This window comes from Macaca thibetana, chromosome 13 (assembly GCF_024542745.1).
Source record: "Macaca thibetana thibetana isolate TM-01 chromosome 13, ASM2454274v1, whole genome shotgun sequence".
Lineage (NCBI taxonomy): Eukaryota > Metazoa > Chordata > Mammalia > Primates > Cercopithecidae > Macaca > Macaca thibetana.
The window spans coordinates 63,402,439-63,419,284 of NC_065590.1; the positions used below are offsets into that span (position 1 = coordinate 63,402,439).

At 38.7% G+C, this 16,846-nt stretch overlaps 1 protein-coding gene across 24 annotated transcripts in view; it reads right to left on the bottom strand.

Moving 5' to 3' along the window:
* The window catches only part of PLEKHH2 (pleckstrin homology, MyTH4 and FERM domain containing H2), a 124,820-nt gene that overhangs the window by 27,363 nt on the left and 80,611 nt on the right, over positions 1-16,846 (bottom strand). For all 24 annotated transcript variants that reach the window (XR_007718940.1, XR_007718939.1, XR_007718937.1 and 21 more), the window contains 5 exons: positions 16,338-16,517; positions 12,699-12,807; positions 10,838-10,950; positions 3,935-4,114; positions 1,472-1,569 (listed from right to left, as the gene is read on the bottom strand). Coding sequence is in view for 7 of the 24 variants with exons in the window: in XM_050755198.1 (XP_050611155.1) it covers positions 1,472-1,569; positions 3,935-4,114; positions 10,838-10,950; positions 12,699-12,807; positions 16,338-16,517 (680 nt within the window). In the remaining 17 variants the exon portion in view is untranslated. The remainder of the gene's footprint in view (positions 1-1,471; positions 1,570-3,934; positions 4,115-10,837; positions 10,951-12,698; positions 12,808-16,337; positions 16,518-16,846) is intronic.

Genomic DNA, 16,846 nt, shown 5'->3' on the forward strand with positions numbered 1-16,846 from the left:
TATAGTGATTTAATATTAACAAATATAAAGAAAGCAATTGCATGAAGAATAGTAGAGAGTAACCTATAAAAACATGTTACAGCAGAATTCATGAAGAACATGGTGGTTCACCATGAAGAACATGGTGGTTAATGCTTGACCACTAAACAAGGTAAAAAAAAAAAAGAAAAGAAAAGAAAAAAAGAAAATGCCTTCAGGCCAGGTGTGGTGGTTCATGCCTGTAATCCTAGCACTTTGGGAGGTTGAGGCGGGCAGATCACCTGAGGTCAGGAGTTCGAGACCAGCCTCGTCAACATGGTGAAATCCTGTCTTTATTAAAAATACAAAAAATTAGGCAGGTATGGTGGCACACGCATGTAGTCCCAGCTACTTGGGAGGCTGAGGCAGGAGAATCACTTGAACCTTGGAGATGGAGGTTGCAGTGAGCCAAGAATGTGCCACTGTACTCCAGCCTAGGTGACAGAGCGAGACCCTGTCTCAAAAAAAAAAAAAAAAAAAAAAAAGAAAATCCTCAAACAAAAATAAAAATGTTTTCTTTCTTTATTCTATAAAAAACACTGCATTTGTTAGAAAATGTTAAGCATTAGACAAACTCATTTGAGTAAATAAATGTAAAAGTTGGATAGAGATCTTATTTGCCCTTGTTTGTTATACATAAATTTTACTGCTTATTCAAGCAGATTGATAACACCTGTCAAATATGTTTGTATTCAAGTGCCCTGTAGGCAGATCCTTGGTCTAGGGGCTCCTCAATGACTGCAACTGAAATGACATGATCTTGATCACAGATGACCTTGATCACAGAGGCCCCAAAATGTATTATGAACTGTAGAATATTTTCCTATTGCTTCCAAGTTCGGTTTGTTTATTTGTTTATTTCTTTTACTGTGTTTGTTTTAGTCCAAGAGTTTATTTAAGCAACCTGACGCAAACCTCTTGGTGGACAAAATGACCCTGGATAAGCCTTGGCTGAGTGACCTGGGTCCCAGAGTAAGAAAGCCATTCTGGAAGTTGAACTTTAAACGTGTTTTTCAAAGGAGTAACAATTCTGAAGTAACTCAAATACATCCAATTAGAAAAGGAGGGAAGACCATGGGGGAAATTGTTCACATAAAAGAATTTAATGTGGAGAAAAATAGTAAAAGGGAAAACTAAGGAAACAAAATAGTTGCTTTTATTGAATGAACACCCACTAATGCTAAGTCATTCATACTTGCGATGCAAATACACTTTTCACTTAAAAATACTCTCTGTCAGTTTTTCAAGTATTTATTGCAATCTTCCCTAAGAGATTTAACATAACGAAGAAAGTATTTTCCTAGTTCCACATTAATAACCAAAGGCTTCCTGTACCAATATTTGTTTCATACATTCTTCTAAAAATGTACCTGGCAGATCATTAAATACTTATGATTTATCGTAGACTTTCAGAGACCACATAAACAGTTCAGCTGGCTAGTATGCTGCACACCTGGAATCTGCATTCCTCTTTAGGTGAAGCCTGAGGAGCCACAGGAAAGGATGATGGGGAAGGAAGAGCCCAACGCAGAGTGCCAAGAGCTGCCAGCCCTGGGCAGGAAGAAGCACCATAGGTTAGATACCACGTGCCAGTCAGAGATCCACATCAGAGTGAGTGTAATGGGCTGATGACAGTCTCTTTTAATGCAAAAACGTTTTGTTTCTTTCACATATGCATGATCTGTTTACAGCATTTATTATAGGTTAAAAACAAAAAACTCTACATTGGGTCAGATCTATGATCCATCTAGTTGTGTATATGGTTATCTACAACAGAGGAACCAAGGCACAAGCAGACGTGGTGCTCCTTTTTGACATCACACTCAAAGATTAGAAACATTGTTTCTTTTTTGTTCACTTATGTATTTACTCATTCATTGAAATACAAGTAATAGTTTTGAGAAAGGCAGATTGCAAAACAGTAAAAAACACATGCCCTAAATCAAAACCAAGCCACCTACACATACATACGTATCTACATACATAAATAAGGGACAAGTATAAAAATATTAACGGAGGTTATCTTTAGGTAACAGCAATATATGTGATTTTTATTTTTCCTTTGCTCTGTTCTGTATTCTCCTTTCTATATTTTTTTGAGGAAGTATAAAACACGTTACAGCAGAATTCTCTTCTGAAGAACATGGTGGTTAATGCTCGACCACTAAACAAGGTAAAAAAATGTCTTCAAACAACAACAACAAAGTTTTTATTTCTTTATCCTATAAAGCACTGCATTTGTTAAAAAATGTTAAGCATTAGACAAACTCTTTAGAGTACATAAATGTAAAAGTAGGATACAGATCTTCTTTGTCCTTGTTTGTTATATATAATTTTCAGTCATTTTTAAAACGTTATATTAAAAAAGAGGGAGAAATAGGCATTGTCCCTGCCCTTAAGGAGCCTACAGTCTAGTAGGAGACAGTTACATATTTAAACAGTAAATTATAATACAACATGGTAATACCATGTATTAACTTTTTAAAGCATAACCAATGGAAGGAATGACTAACTTCTTGTGGAGTCAGAGAAGGGATCACAGGGAATATGTTGCTTGGGCTGGGCTATAAAGTCTATGGGAGGGAAGGAAGAGGAGGGATCCAGGTAACAGGAATACCATCAGGTGCAAGGTGGAGAATATTGCAAAGGCAGAGTGTGTTTGAAGGATGGGGCGTATTTATTCATTCACTGTCTGCTGGAGGCAGGAAGTGGAGAAGGAGGGGCCAGTGGAGCCAGATTATGAAGTGTTCTTGATGCAGATGAAGCTTAAGCTTCAGATTCCCTCTTGGGCACAGGTCCTGGGAAAGGCCTTATTAACTGTGTTTACATGGTCATATGATTTCTAAAATGTGCAAAAGTAATCCATTTTCAAGTCTTTGTCTTAAAGAGCATTTCCCAAACTGTATAAGCTTCAAGTCTCACAAACCTGGATCCAACCCTGAGAGTCCTATATGCTAAGGTAAGAAATTTCTGATTTATCCTGTGGCTAACAGGGAGTCAAAACACAAAGATAAAAACAGGTGTTCATTGAAGAGTAAACACAGATGACTACCAAACACCTGAAAAATGTATTTAACTGCAGTAATAAAGGAAAGCATCCTGATTCAATAGTGAAATAACATTTTTTACCTGTTAAGAATTTAAAATATACTGAATGTTGTTGAAGATATAAGAAAATTCTAAAAATGAGTTCAAAGGAATTTGCTGGACCTGTCCACAAGATTTAGGTTCCTAGTGGGTGCGGTGGCTCATGCGTGTAATCCCAGTACTTTGGGAGGCCGGGGTGGGTGGATCACCTGAGGTCAGGAGTTCAAGGCCACCCTGATCAACATGGTGAAACCCCATCTCTACTAAAAATACAAAATTAGCCACGAGTGTTGGCACATGCCTGTAATCTCAGTCACTTGAGAGGCTGAGACAGGAGAATTGCTGAACCCGGGAGGTGGAGGTTGCAGTGAGCCGAGATTGTGCCATTGCACTCCAGCCTGGGCAATAAGAGTGAAACTCCATCTCATTTAGGTTCAAAGATGTCTACTGCAGAGGTATGTATTATAGAAAAAATTTGGAAAAACCTAAATATATAGTACTTAATGTTAACATGACCATTAATGTTTTGAAGAATGTCTAAGGATACAGGGGAAATGATTATTTTCTAGTTTAAAAAAGTAGTATGCACACTGTAATGCCAGCAATATAAAAATCTGTGAGTGTGCACACACCAACATACATACATGTATATATAAACATATAAATATATAAATAAACCAAAAAGGTAGACATCAAAATATTAATACCTATTTTTCCTTCTGCACTTTTTGTGTTCTCCAAATGTCTATGCTGAATGTGTATCATTCTTACAATCAGAAAAACAGTATCACTTTAAATTGCATGTATATGTATCAATATCAATATCTACCTGCAATGGTCCTGGTTGATTCTGTGGCTGTCTTCGTCTTGTCTGTTTAATAAGCTGACAGCAAATTTCGTTCTGCAGCTCAGGATGTGTCAGGCAGATTTGCAAAGCACTCTGGGCTAGAGATATGTGGTAATCAATTGCAGGAGAGTCAACTGCAGCATTTATAAAAAGCTGGCAGGTCTGAATTAAACAAAAACAGATATATTCAAGGTGAGAAGTGAGTAGATTTATTCTGCATGAATTATATCGATTCTCTTTTCAGCAGTAGTTTTTGTTTAAAATGATGGAAAAGGATATATTATGATAACACTAATCAAAAGAAATCTGGAATCGCTACAATAATAGCAGACAAAGTAGATTTCAGAGCAAGGAATTCTGCCAGAGATAAAGAGGGTCATTTTATAATGATAGAGGGGTCAGTTCATCTAGAAGACATAACAGTCCTAAACATCTACATACTTATTAACAGAGCTTCCAAAGACATGTGAATCTCATCCAGTGTATTTTTCATTTTAGTCATTGCATTTTTCATCTCTAAAAATTCAATTTGAGTCTTTTAAATCTCTTCTCTTACTCTTCTTAAAATGCTCATGCTTTCCTCTACCTTCCTGAACACGTGAAGTATGGTGGCCAATCTCCAAAGTGGTCCTCCGTGAGCTCCACATCCTGACATTCAGATCCGTAGGTAATCCCCTCCTGTATTCTACCAGTGTTGGTCTGTGTGAACGGTAGAATGTGGCATGCCATTTCTAAGATTAGCTTATAAAAAACAATGCACTTCCATCTTGGTCACTCTCTCTCTTTCCCCGTTAGATCATTTGCTCTGGGGAAGGCAGCTGCCATGTCTTGAGCAGTCATTTGGAGAGGCCCATGTAGTGAGGAATTGAGGCTTCTTTGCCAACAGCCACGTGAGAGAGTTTGGAATCCTCCAGCCCCATTCCAATCTTCAGATGCCTGCTGCCCCCGCTGACAGCTTGATGGTACCATCAGGAGACTATGAGTCAGAACCACCCAGCTAAACTGCTTCCAGATTCCTGACCCTTCAAAACCAAATGTTGTAAGTCACTAAGTGTTGGGGAAATTGTAAATGTAACAATAGACAACAGATACACAGAGATGTCCTTACCTACCATCACCTGCATCATTTCTAGATATGTTTCTATGATTACTTTTTCTTACCCATTGTATGTCATACTTGATCTGATTCTCTGTATGCCTGGTGATCTTTGACTGGATGCAGACATTGTAAATGTTATATTCTTGGGCACTGGACTTTTTGGGATGCTTTAAATAGTTTTTAGTTTTGCTCTCAGATGATAGTTAAATTACTTGGAAACGGTTTGATTCTTCCAAGGTCTCTTTTAAGTTTCTTAGAGTGGACCAGAACAGCCTTATATTTAGTACTATCTGGGCCCCATTCCAGAGGCAATCACCTTCTGTGCACTCTATTTGATGTCCAGCGTATCAGAGATTTTTCCATTCTAGAAGATGGGAAAACTATTTCCAGCTCTGTGTGAGCTGGAATGTTCTTGCCTGTGTCTTTCTGTCCTCAGCCTCAGGTACTTTCCTCAAACACACACATGCTTATCAGTTCTCAGATGAAAACTCAAATCTCCAGAGCTTTCCCTCCCTCCCTCTCTTTAGCTCTCTCCTCTCAGCCCTGTTTTTGTTTGTTTGTTTGTTTGTTTGTTTTGAGATGGAGTCTTGCTCTGTTACCCAGGCTGGAGTGCAGAGCTCAGTGCAACCTCTGCCTCTTGGGTTCAAGTGATTCTCCTACCTCAGCCTCCCGAGTAGCTGAGATTACAGGCACCAACCACCACACCTGGCTACTTTTTGTATTTTTAGTAGAGACGGAGTTTCCCCATGTTAACCAGGCTGGTCTTGGACTCCTGATCTCAGGTGATCCGCCCATCTCAGTCTCCCAAAGTGCTGGGGTTACAGGGTGAGCCACCGTGCCCGATCAGCCCCGTGAAGTCTACCTTGGCCTTCTCAAATTCTGAACTCTGTCTTCACAACTCAGGAAGACTGCCAGGCTCTATTTGGGTGCTCCCTCTCTGCACAGCAGTCTTGAATCTCTCCAGACAGTAAGCTGCAGCAATCATAGAGCTTATGTCATTAGTTTTCTGAAGAATCTGTCCTGCACTGCCTGCGTTCAATGTCTAAAAACCACTGGCAGGACAAATCCAGTCCTGTAACTTCATCATGGCCCAAAGTAGTTCTTCCTTTCTGTCTTCTAACTGGTTGTTGCTTGCACACATAAAAGCGTTTGTTTTTTGCTTATTTTGTACCTCTCACTATCTTATCAAATTCTCTTTTCGTGTGTAGCAGTTTTTTAGTTTGTTCTTTTGGGTTTTCTGGGTATACAAATATGCCATCTGTAAATATTTTTATTTACTGCCTAATTACATAGGTTAGTTCTCTAAGAGAATATCAAATAATAATAATAATGACAAACCTTATAAAATTTATACTTTAATTGAAAAATTTTAAAAATAATGGGGCACATCTTTGTCTTTTTCTCACTTTAGTGGAAACGTTTCCAAAATTTCTCCATAAAGCATGATGCTTGCTTTTAGCTAAAACAGGAATATTCTGTCATGTTAAAGAGGTATATATGTATTGCTATCTATAAGTGTTAAATTTGTCAAATGCCTTTTCAGCATCTACAGATATGATTATCTCCCTAATAGTAAGTAATATTAATAGATATCCTAATACTTAGCCATCCTTAATTTCCTAGAAGAAATCCCTTTCAGTCATGATTTAACATTTTTTAACATTAAAAAATGTTATCGACACATAATAGCTGCATATATTAATGGAGTATATGAGTTTTTTGATACATGCATGCAACATGTAATGATCAAATCAAGGGAATGGGATATCCACTACCTCTAACATTTATAATTTCTTTGTGTTGGGAACATTCCAAATGTTCTCTTCTAAGCATTTTGAAATACACTCTAAGTTCTTGTTAACTATAGTTGCCCTACTGTGCTTTGAACACTAGAACTTATTCTTTTTATATAAATGTATTTTTGTACCTATTAACCAACCTCCTTTCATCCCTCCACCCCCTACTACCCAGCCTCTGGTAACCACCATTCTATTTTACCATCTACCTCTATGAAATCCACTTTTTTAGCTTCCACCTATGAGTGAAAACATGAGATGTTTGTCTTTCTGTGCTTGGCTTATTTTACTTAACATAACGTTCTCCAATTCCATCTATTTCCATCTGTGTTGCTACAAATGACAGGGCTTTGTTTTTCTCAATGGCTGAATAATATTCCATTGTGTATATATACTACATTTTCTTTCTTTCTTTTTTTTTTTTTTTGTTGAGACAGAGTCTTGCTCTGTCACCCAGGTTGGAGTGCAGTGGCACGATCTCTACTTACTACAACCTCCACCTCCCAGGTTCAAGTGATTCTTGTGCCTCAGCCTCCCTAGTAGCTGGGATTACAGGCATGCGCCACCATGCCCAGTTAATTGTTGTATTTTTAGTAGAGATGTGGTTTACCCATGTTGGCCAGGCTGGTCTCAAACTCCTGGCCTCAAGTGATCTGGCTGCCTTGGCCTCCCAAAGTGCTAGGATTACAGGCCTGAGCCACTGGCCCGGCCTATCGTTATCCATTCATCTACTGATGAACACTTAGGTTGATTCCATATACCAGTTCTTGTGAACAGTGCTACAATAAATAGAGGAATGCAGATATCTCTTCAATATACTGATTTCCTTTCATTTGGATATACTCCCAGTGAGACTGCTAGATCACATGGTAGTTCTATTTTTAGTTTTTTGAGGAACCTCCACACTGTTTTCCAAAGTTGCTGTACTAATTTATATTCCCACCAATGGTGTATGAGTTTTCCTCTTTCTCTGCATCCTTGACAGCATTTGTTATTTTCTGTCTTTTTGATAACAGCCATTTTAACTGGGGTCAGATGATACTTCATTATGATGTTGATTTGCATTTCCCTGATGATCAGCGATGCTTAGCATTGATTCATATACTTGTTGGCCATTTGAGTGTCTTCTTTTGAGAAATGTCTATTGAGATCTTTTGCCCATTTTAAAATTGGATTATTTGTTTTTTGCTATTGAGTTGAGTGATTTAATATTCTTAAAATGATGCTGGATTCTGATTGCTAATATTTTATTATTTTTGTACAATCTTTGCTGCACTCTTGTATGAAAGTGATACTTATTTAACAAAGAGAATATGGTGATATAATGATCGAGGATTGCTTCAAAATAATCCAAAGTTAGGGTACAGTGGGGAATGGGAGAATAAAACAAAATTGGCCATGTGTTGATGACTGCGGATCTGAAAGACGGGCACTCTAGGCCTCATTGTAATATTCTCTCTACTCATATATGTTGGAAATTGTCCCAAGTAAAAAGTAAAAGAAAAAATTGAATTTGGAAAATTTCTTTCTTTTTCTATGCTTTGGGACAATTTAAACAGCATTGAAATTATCTACACATAAAGTTTGGTAAACTCCTCTTTAGATTTTCCTTTTCCTGTGGAATCAATTTTGGTCATTTATATTTTCTTATAAAATTGGCCACGTCATCTAGATTTTCAAATATATTTGTGTAGTCTTTCTTGATTTAGGTATTGGCGTACTCTACAGGTGGATATTTTTAAACTTTCCATTATAGAAATTTTAAAAATGTATAAAAGTAGAGAACAGCATAATAATCACCTATGTACCCATCACCCAGTGTCAATAATTATCAGCATTTTGCCAAACTTCACCACCTCCCCACCTCTACTTTCTTTTCCTCTGGGGTATCTTAATGTATATCATATTACTTTATTACTTTACCAATAAATACTTCAGGCTGGATGTCCAGTTGATAAAGATTTTTTCTATAGCCATCCATGACCCTGCAATTAACAATAACTCCATACATAATATTATCTAATAAACAAATAGATTTTTTGAGATGGGAGAAACTTAGGCAAGACAAAGCCAAAAGAAAGAGATTGAGCTCCAAGAGACTAGGGGAAAATGAAGTACCAAGATCCTGGTGTAGAGTCCAGACTTGGAAACACAGAAGATCCACCATATTCTGAGGCTGGAGGAGTGGAGGAGAAAGAGATGAAAGATTGTCTGTTAAGTGGAGGGCTTTTTTCTTTTTCTTTTTTTTCTTTTTTGAGATGGAGTCTTGCTCTGCCACTCAGGATGGAGTGCAGTGGCGTGATCTCGGCTCACTGCAAACTCCACCCCCTACGTTCATGCGATTCTCCTGCCTCAGCCTCCCAAGTAACTGGGACTACAGGCACGTGCCATCACGCCCGGCTAATTTCTGTATTTTTTTAGTAAAGACAGGGTTTCACCATGTTAGCCAGGATGGTCTTGATATCCTGACCTCATGAGCTGCCCGCCTCGGCCTCCCAAAGTGCTGGGATTACAGGCGTGAGCCACCGTGTCCAGCTGCAAGGGGAGGGCTTTGAAGTGGTCATGTCATGTCTGATGTCCTCTAATTTTCTCACTGAAATAGAAGGTAAGTTTCTCTGCTGTATTCTTAAGTAGAGAGTTTGAGGGGGATGTGACCAAAGACAAGCACAAAGGCAGAAAGTTGGCTGTGACAGAGGAAGACCCTGAATTTATACTGACATCAGACTGCATGGCGGTTTGATGCTCTGCAGCATTGCACATCTGGTTATCCTGGGAGCAGAAAACATAGCACTGATCTAGGTTGGGATCTGGCTGAAGAGTGCATGGAAGTATGGGTCCCAAGGAACTATGACAATTAATAGGAACAAACCAGACTGGATAAGGAAGGAAGAAAAGTCAAGATGCAGTTCTTATGATCTCAAAGAAAGCAAATGGTCCATAACAAAGGTCTTAGAGATGAAGAAAAAAATGGAAGAATAAAAAAAAAAATAAGAGCTTGTAGGCTAGGATTCTGCTTAAAGAAAGAGATGTTTGAACTGAAGCTTTTAGAGGTGACGTACTTGTGAGGAATGGTGAAGTCAGGTGTGGACATGGAGAATGGGATGATGAAGGAGACCAGAGATGAAGCTTACTGGAATTTAGAAGGTCAAGAATCTTAAAATCATGGCATTGGTGAGTGAAGTGATAACAGTCATTTGCAAGAGTTCAGGTAGAGAATGTGAGTTGGGAGCTAAAATCCTTAGATAATTTTTTTTTTTTTTTTTGAGACTTAATTTCACTCTTGTTGCCCAGGCTGGAGTGCAGTGGCGTGATCTCAGCTCATTGCAACCTCCATCTCCTGGGTTCAAGCAATTCTCCTGCCTCAGTCTTCCAAGTAGCTGAGGTTACAGGTATGTGTCACCACGCCCAGCTAATTTTGTATTTTTAGTGGTGATGGGGTTTCATCATGTTGGCCAGGATGGTCTTGAACTGACCTCAGGTGATCCACCCTCCTCGGCCTCCCAAAGTGCTGGGATTACAGGATTAAGCCACCACGCCTGGCCCTTAGAGAAATCTGAAGAGTTACTGGAAGGTAACTGATGATAGGGATAGAACGATAAAGAGTGCTAAGGTGCATGGCAAGTTTTGAGTGATCAGGGATTTCTAACAGAGATTGAGGAATAAGAAACTGAGAGTAACACTAGAGAGGAAAGACAGTGCTGACCCCTCTCCCAGTGCTGTGCCTGGTGTGATGTGGAAAATTAGAAGTTAAAGGGGAAATGATTCATCTGATACCAAGTATTTCACATTGCCCAAACCATACATATTAATAGTTTATTTCAGTAAATCCAAAATCCTCACTAAGAAAGCATATTAAATTCACCAATTTTATTTCAATAATATTCTTAATAATAATAAACACATTTTGAATTTTCTTGGAGTAAAATTTTGTAACCCAAAATGTTATTTTTAATTTTTTTCCAATTATTTAACAACATATAAGTATTTTACCTTAAATAATTTAATAGCTTCTGTCTGTAGGGCTTCAGAAGGTAGAGTTGTCAGAGGGGAAATGATTCCTTCTTTACTGTGACACAAAGTGGGGTGTCTCCATATCTGAGAGGCTAAATGCAGAATAAAATATGAACAGAAAACTGAATAAACCACTTATTTCGGCCTCCCATTAAATTCATCCTCTAGACATTAGCTCATTCAGGCTTGGCTCACAACTTTAAGTCACAAAGGTCAGAAAAAAACTCTTTGGCAACATTATTTTATTTTGGTAGCCAGGCCATTGGGATTCTCATGTTACTGTTTTTTTTGTTTGTTTGTTTGTTTTCTTTTTTTTATTAATTTTAAAAATTTCCATAGGTGGTATTTGGTTACATGAGTAAGTTCCTTAGTGTTGATTTGGAAGATTTTGGTGCACCCATCACCTGAGCAGTATCTACTGAACCTGATTTGCCTCACCCGCTTCCCACCCTTTCCCCCTGAGTCCCCAAAGTCTATTCTGTCATTCTTATGCCTTTGCATCCTCACAGTTTAGCTGCCATTTATGAGTGAGACATGTTCTTGTTTTGGATAATCTTGAAGAGTTGGGTCCTAATTTACTAGGCTGTAATAAGTCTACCAGGGCACTAACACATTGCTTAAATGTGCTAAAGATTGGTGACCTAGGTAGCGGGCATGACTATATATGAGAAAGAGCTGGAGAAAGATCTAGAACTTCTCTAGAGAGGAGAAGCCAAAGTAGAAAGAGATATAAAGATAAAGAGGAACTTGAAGGCATTCCTAAAATCAATATTTATTAAATTCCTGTGTTGGACACGGCAAAAAAAATATGGTCTCTCTTAGTGTGTAAAGCATAGGATAGAATCTAGACTCTCAGTGGGGAAACCTTAGCCATAAAAATTCATTTCAGACTAGGCACAGTGGCTCATGCCTGGAATGCCAGCACTCTGGGAGGCCGAGGTGGGCGGATTACTTGAGCTCAGGAGTTCAAGACCAGCCTTTGCCATGACGAAACCCCATCTCTGCCAACGATACAAAAATTAGCTGGGCATGGTGGTGCACGCCTGTGGTCCTAGCTACTCAGGAGGCTGAGGCAGGAGGATCACTTGAGCCCAGGAGGCAGAGGGTGCAGTGAGCTGAGATCATGCCACTGCACTCCAGCCTGGGTGACAGAGTGAGACTCCGTCTCAAAAACAAAACAAAAACTTAATTTCAATGCAAAATTACAAATGCTATAAATCTTTTGGTTTCCCTGGGCCACATTGGAAGAAGAATTGTCTTGGGCCACACATAAAATATATTAACACTAATGATAGCTGATGGGCTTAAAAACAAAAAACCTCAGAAAGAAATTTCGTAATGTTTTAAGAAAGTTTAGGAATTTGTGTTGGGTCACATTCAAAGCCATGCTGGGCTGCATGCCACCTGTGGGTTGCAGGTTGGACAAGCTTGCTATAAAAGAATTAAGTGACAAAGCGTATTAGGACATAATTTTAACATTGATGAAGCACCTTTTATGAGCCAGATGCTGAGCTGGAGGGGGCTGGCTGGGGGATCTCGTAAGGCTAGGTGGGGTTTCATTATGTTGGTGAGGACTGCCAGGGAAGGGGGCATTCCAAGCAGAGGAGCAATGGAAGCAAAGGCAGAGGGAGGTGACCTGACACAGCCTAATAAGGAATGATGGTGTCCCTGCAGCCAAAGAGCCACAGAGAGAATTCTCTCCCATGATGAACAAAGGCAGTGAAAAGGTGGGTATATTTCAGGGAAACAGGAACCCATTAAGTGAAAACTCCATTAGGCTAAGTGGGTTGAGGTCCATTTCATAAACCATAAAGCTTTATTTATATATTTATGAACTTACAAGGCTCCCCGTCTATGTTTAGCAATTTGCAAACCAGTTGTTCAAATTCAGATCCAACGTTGACATTGTTGCTTCCAGCTGCAACAGTCAGATGGTAAAGCCAGGTGTCCTGAAAACCAGAACATATTAACAGAAATGTGAAGACACAGTTTTGATTACTCAAAAAAAAAAACAACTTGCATAAACAGTAGAAAACTTTGAGATGGAAACGAACCACTTGCTTTAATTTTAAATAATAATGAAAAGCCATTTATTCAAACCATTCTGAGGCATGCTCACTTGAACTGTGTTTATATTACCTTTTCCCATTATTCACATTTTTCTTATTTTCTTCAGATGCGTCTTAGAAAAGCATGACAAAATTAAGAAGAATAACACATGTTAAGAGACTAAATACAACCAGCTGATATTCTTTTATAAAATAAATAAATTCTATGAAATTAAAAATCTGGCTCCCAGAGTGATACATACAGGATATTTTGGAAATCCAGAAAATTTAAAGAAAACATAATATCCATCTTATCCCATTCACCAGAGATTTCTGGTCTTTTTTTCTCTATGAAAATATATATGTAGATTAAATTTTTACATAGTTGAATTATTCTAAAAGTAGAGGATAATTTCTGAATTTTAGTAATATAGTACAAGCACTCCCTTGTTGCTAGAAATTCTTTATAAACAAGTTTTAATGACTGCAGGATATTCTATTACACATATGGACATACCATATTTATTTAAGCAATTTCTTATTGCTGAACGTTATGATGGTTACTAACTTCTCACTGATAAAAAATACTGTGACAGCTATCACCTGTTAACTGAAAAGGAAATGTTATATTTTCCATGTTTAAAATCCTTAAAAAATAAAATTATTTGAAAAAGAGTATTGTAGGCCGGGCATGGTGGCTCACACCTGTAATCCCAGCATTTTAAGAGGCCAAGGAGGGTGGATCACTTGAGGTCAGGGGTTTGAGACCAGCCTGGCCAATGTGGTGAAACCTTGTCTCTACTAAAAATACAAAAATTAGCCGGGCATTGTGGTGCACGCCTGTAGTCCCAGCTGTGGTGCACGCCTGTAGTCTCAGCTGTTCAGGAGGCTGAGGCAAGAGAATCTCTTGAACCCGGGAGGCGGAGGTTGCAGTGAGCCGAGATCATGCCACTGCACTCTAGCCTAGTGACAGAGTGAAACTCTGTTTTTTTTTTTTTTAGAAAAATGTGTATTGTGTCGAACAAACTATACATAAATGTTTGGCTGCATTTACTAACATTTTCTTTCTCTTTCTTTTTCTTTTTCTTTTTTTTCTGAGACAGAGTCTTGCTATGTCACCCAGGCTGGAGTGCAACGGCATAATCTTGATTCACTGCAACCTCCGCCTCCAGGTTCAAGTGATTCTCCTGCCTCCGCCTCCTGAGTAGCTAGGATTACAGGCACCTGTCACCACGCCCAGCTACTTTTTGTATTTTTAGTAGAGAAAGAGTTTCACCGGGTTGGCCAGGCTGGCCTCGAACTCTTGACCTCAGGAGATCCACCTGTCTCGGCCTCCCAAAGTGCAAGGATTACAGGCGTGAGCTACGGTGCCTGGCCAACATTTTCTTAGTATATATTTTTTGAAATAGAATTATGAGTCATTACTAGGGCGTGAAAACTTTCAGGAATTCTTGAAACATATTTTCAAAGTACTTTCCAAAGCATTTACACTAATTTCTATTCCCACCAGTAGTGTATAGGAGTGCTTCCCTCCTCATAGCTTCACTAGCATAATTTTTAAAATCTTTGATAACCTCAGAGACAATAAAAGCTTTATCACTTTTAAATGTGCATATCTTTGATTACAGATGAGTGTAAGTGTTCATTAGCCATTAAATTCCTCAGTAAGTTGTTCGTCAGGCCCTCTTTCCATTTTTCTACTAGAAACATAGTCCTTTTCAAATCAAATGAGAGGTAGCAGAGGCAAGTGTTCAGGAACACAGGCACTGTGGTTAGAGACAGGGGTCTAATATCAACTCTGCCTCTTGCCAGATGTGTGACCACAAAAAAGTGCTTCAGTCTTTCCACCTACAAATGGGAATAAGGTCACCTCCCACAGAGGGTAATTGGAAGGATGAAGAAGAGATATACTTAGCACGTGGCCTGATACATGTGCTCAAAAACAATGACCAATAGTAACAATAATAATCTATAAAGAGTTGTTTATATGTTAAGGATACAGTAGCCATCCATGAAATATTTTGTTTTCTGTATTATCTTTTTAGTCATATTTATGATAATATTTGACAGAAAGAATTATTTCAATTTTTATAGTCAAATCTATCAACCATTTGCACTCTGATTTCTTACACTGCCTTTTTGTTTTCATTCTTTCTTTCTTTCTTTCTTTTTTTTTTTTTTGAGATGGAGTCTTGCTCTGTCACCAGGCTGTAGTTCAGTGGTGCGATCTCGGTTCACTGCAACCTCTGCTTCCCGGGTTCAAGTGATTCCCCTGCCTCAGCCTCCCAAGTAGCTGGGATTACAGGCACGCGCCACCTTGCCTGGCTAATTTTTGTATTTTAGCAGAGACAGGGTTTCAACATGTTGGCCAAGATGGTCTCCATCTCCTGACCTTGTGATCCACCTGCTTCGGCTTCCCAAAGTGCTGGGATGGACGTGAGCCACCGCGCCCGGTCCACTTTTTTGTTTTCTTAGAAAGTACTTCTGATTCAGAAATCAGATAAAGGCCCTCTTAAAAAATAATTTCATTGAATTCTTTTAACTCTTTAAATTCATCTGGAAATTATTTTGCTATCTGTATGAGATGAAAAACTAATGTTTCCTAAGTAGCCAATTTCCTCAATATATAATAAATACATAACCCTATGTATTAATGATACATTGCTTACCCATTAATTTGTGATACCTCCTTTATCATAAATGACTACATGCACATATAATACATAAAATAATTAATTTTCCAATGTATCTAAGCCCAAATTTTTTTTTTTTTTTTTTTTTTTTTTTTTTTTTTTTTTTTTTTGAGACGGAGTCTCGCTCTGTCACCCAGGCTGGAGTGCAGTGGCCGGATCTCAGCTCACTGCAAGCTCCGCCTCCCGGGTTCACGCCATTCTCCTGCCTCAGCCTCCCGAGTAGCTGGGACTATAGGCGCCCGCCACCTCGCCCGGCTAGTTTTTTGTATTTTTTAGTAGAGACGGGGTTTCACTGTGTTAGCCAGGATGGTCTCGATCTCCTGACCTCGTGATCCGCCCGTCTCAGCCTCCCAAAGTGCTGGGATTACAGGCGTGAGCCACCGCGCCCGGCCCTAAGCCCAAATTTTAATAAAATTAGTCAAAAATATAAAATGGAGTCCTTAGATTTACCAAAAAATACTCAGTCTGAGAGATTCACATTTTTAACATAAGGTCCTTTAGCCCTCCACTTCCATGCACTAATTTCAGCCTTGATACCACTTTTACCAACAGGATTGGAAAATGACATATTTGAACAAGGCTCATTTCCAGGAAGGTAAATAATCTCTGAAAACAGAGTTGAAAGTCTATAGCAAAATTTTCTTCCTTATTTCCATTAAATTGATTTGACAATTATTACAAATATCTGAATAATATTAGTCTACATCATTCTAAATCAACCAATAAGTCTTTGAATACCTTTTCATGCTTGGATCCAATTAGGAGGTAAGTTGGACCTTGGTCTTTGGGATGGATAACAATAGTATAATGTGTGGATAACAGACTGCGTCCACTGGCTTCATAATCTTCATCTGAATCACAAGATCGGTCGACCTCTTCCACTTTAGCCTCCCAGAGTTTGATCTGACCTAAAGGAAACTAAAGTAAATGTTAGTAATTATGAGGAAGGCATTTTCTAAATCTTTTCCTACTAAAATGTTTCATAGTCTTTTTCATTTTTAAATTTATAAAGCATACTTTTAAATTTTTTTATTTTCCTTTTTTTTTTTAGAGATGGGATTGGGTCTCCCAGGCTGGAGTGCAGTGGCTCAATCAGTAACCTCACTGTAACCTCGAACTCCTGGGCTTAAGGGATCCTTCCATCTCAGCCTCCCAAATAGCTAGCACTACAGGCACATGGCACCATAACCAGCTGATTAAAAAAAAATTTTTTTGGTTGGAAATAGGGTCTTGCTACATTCCCCAGG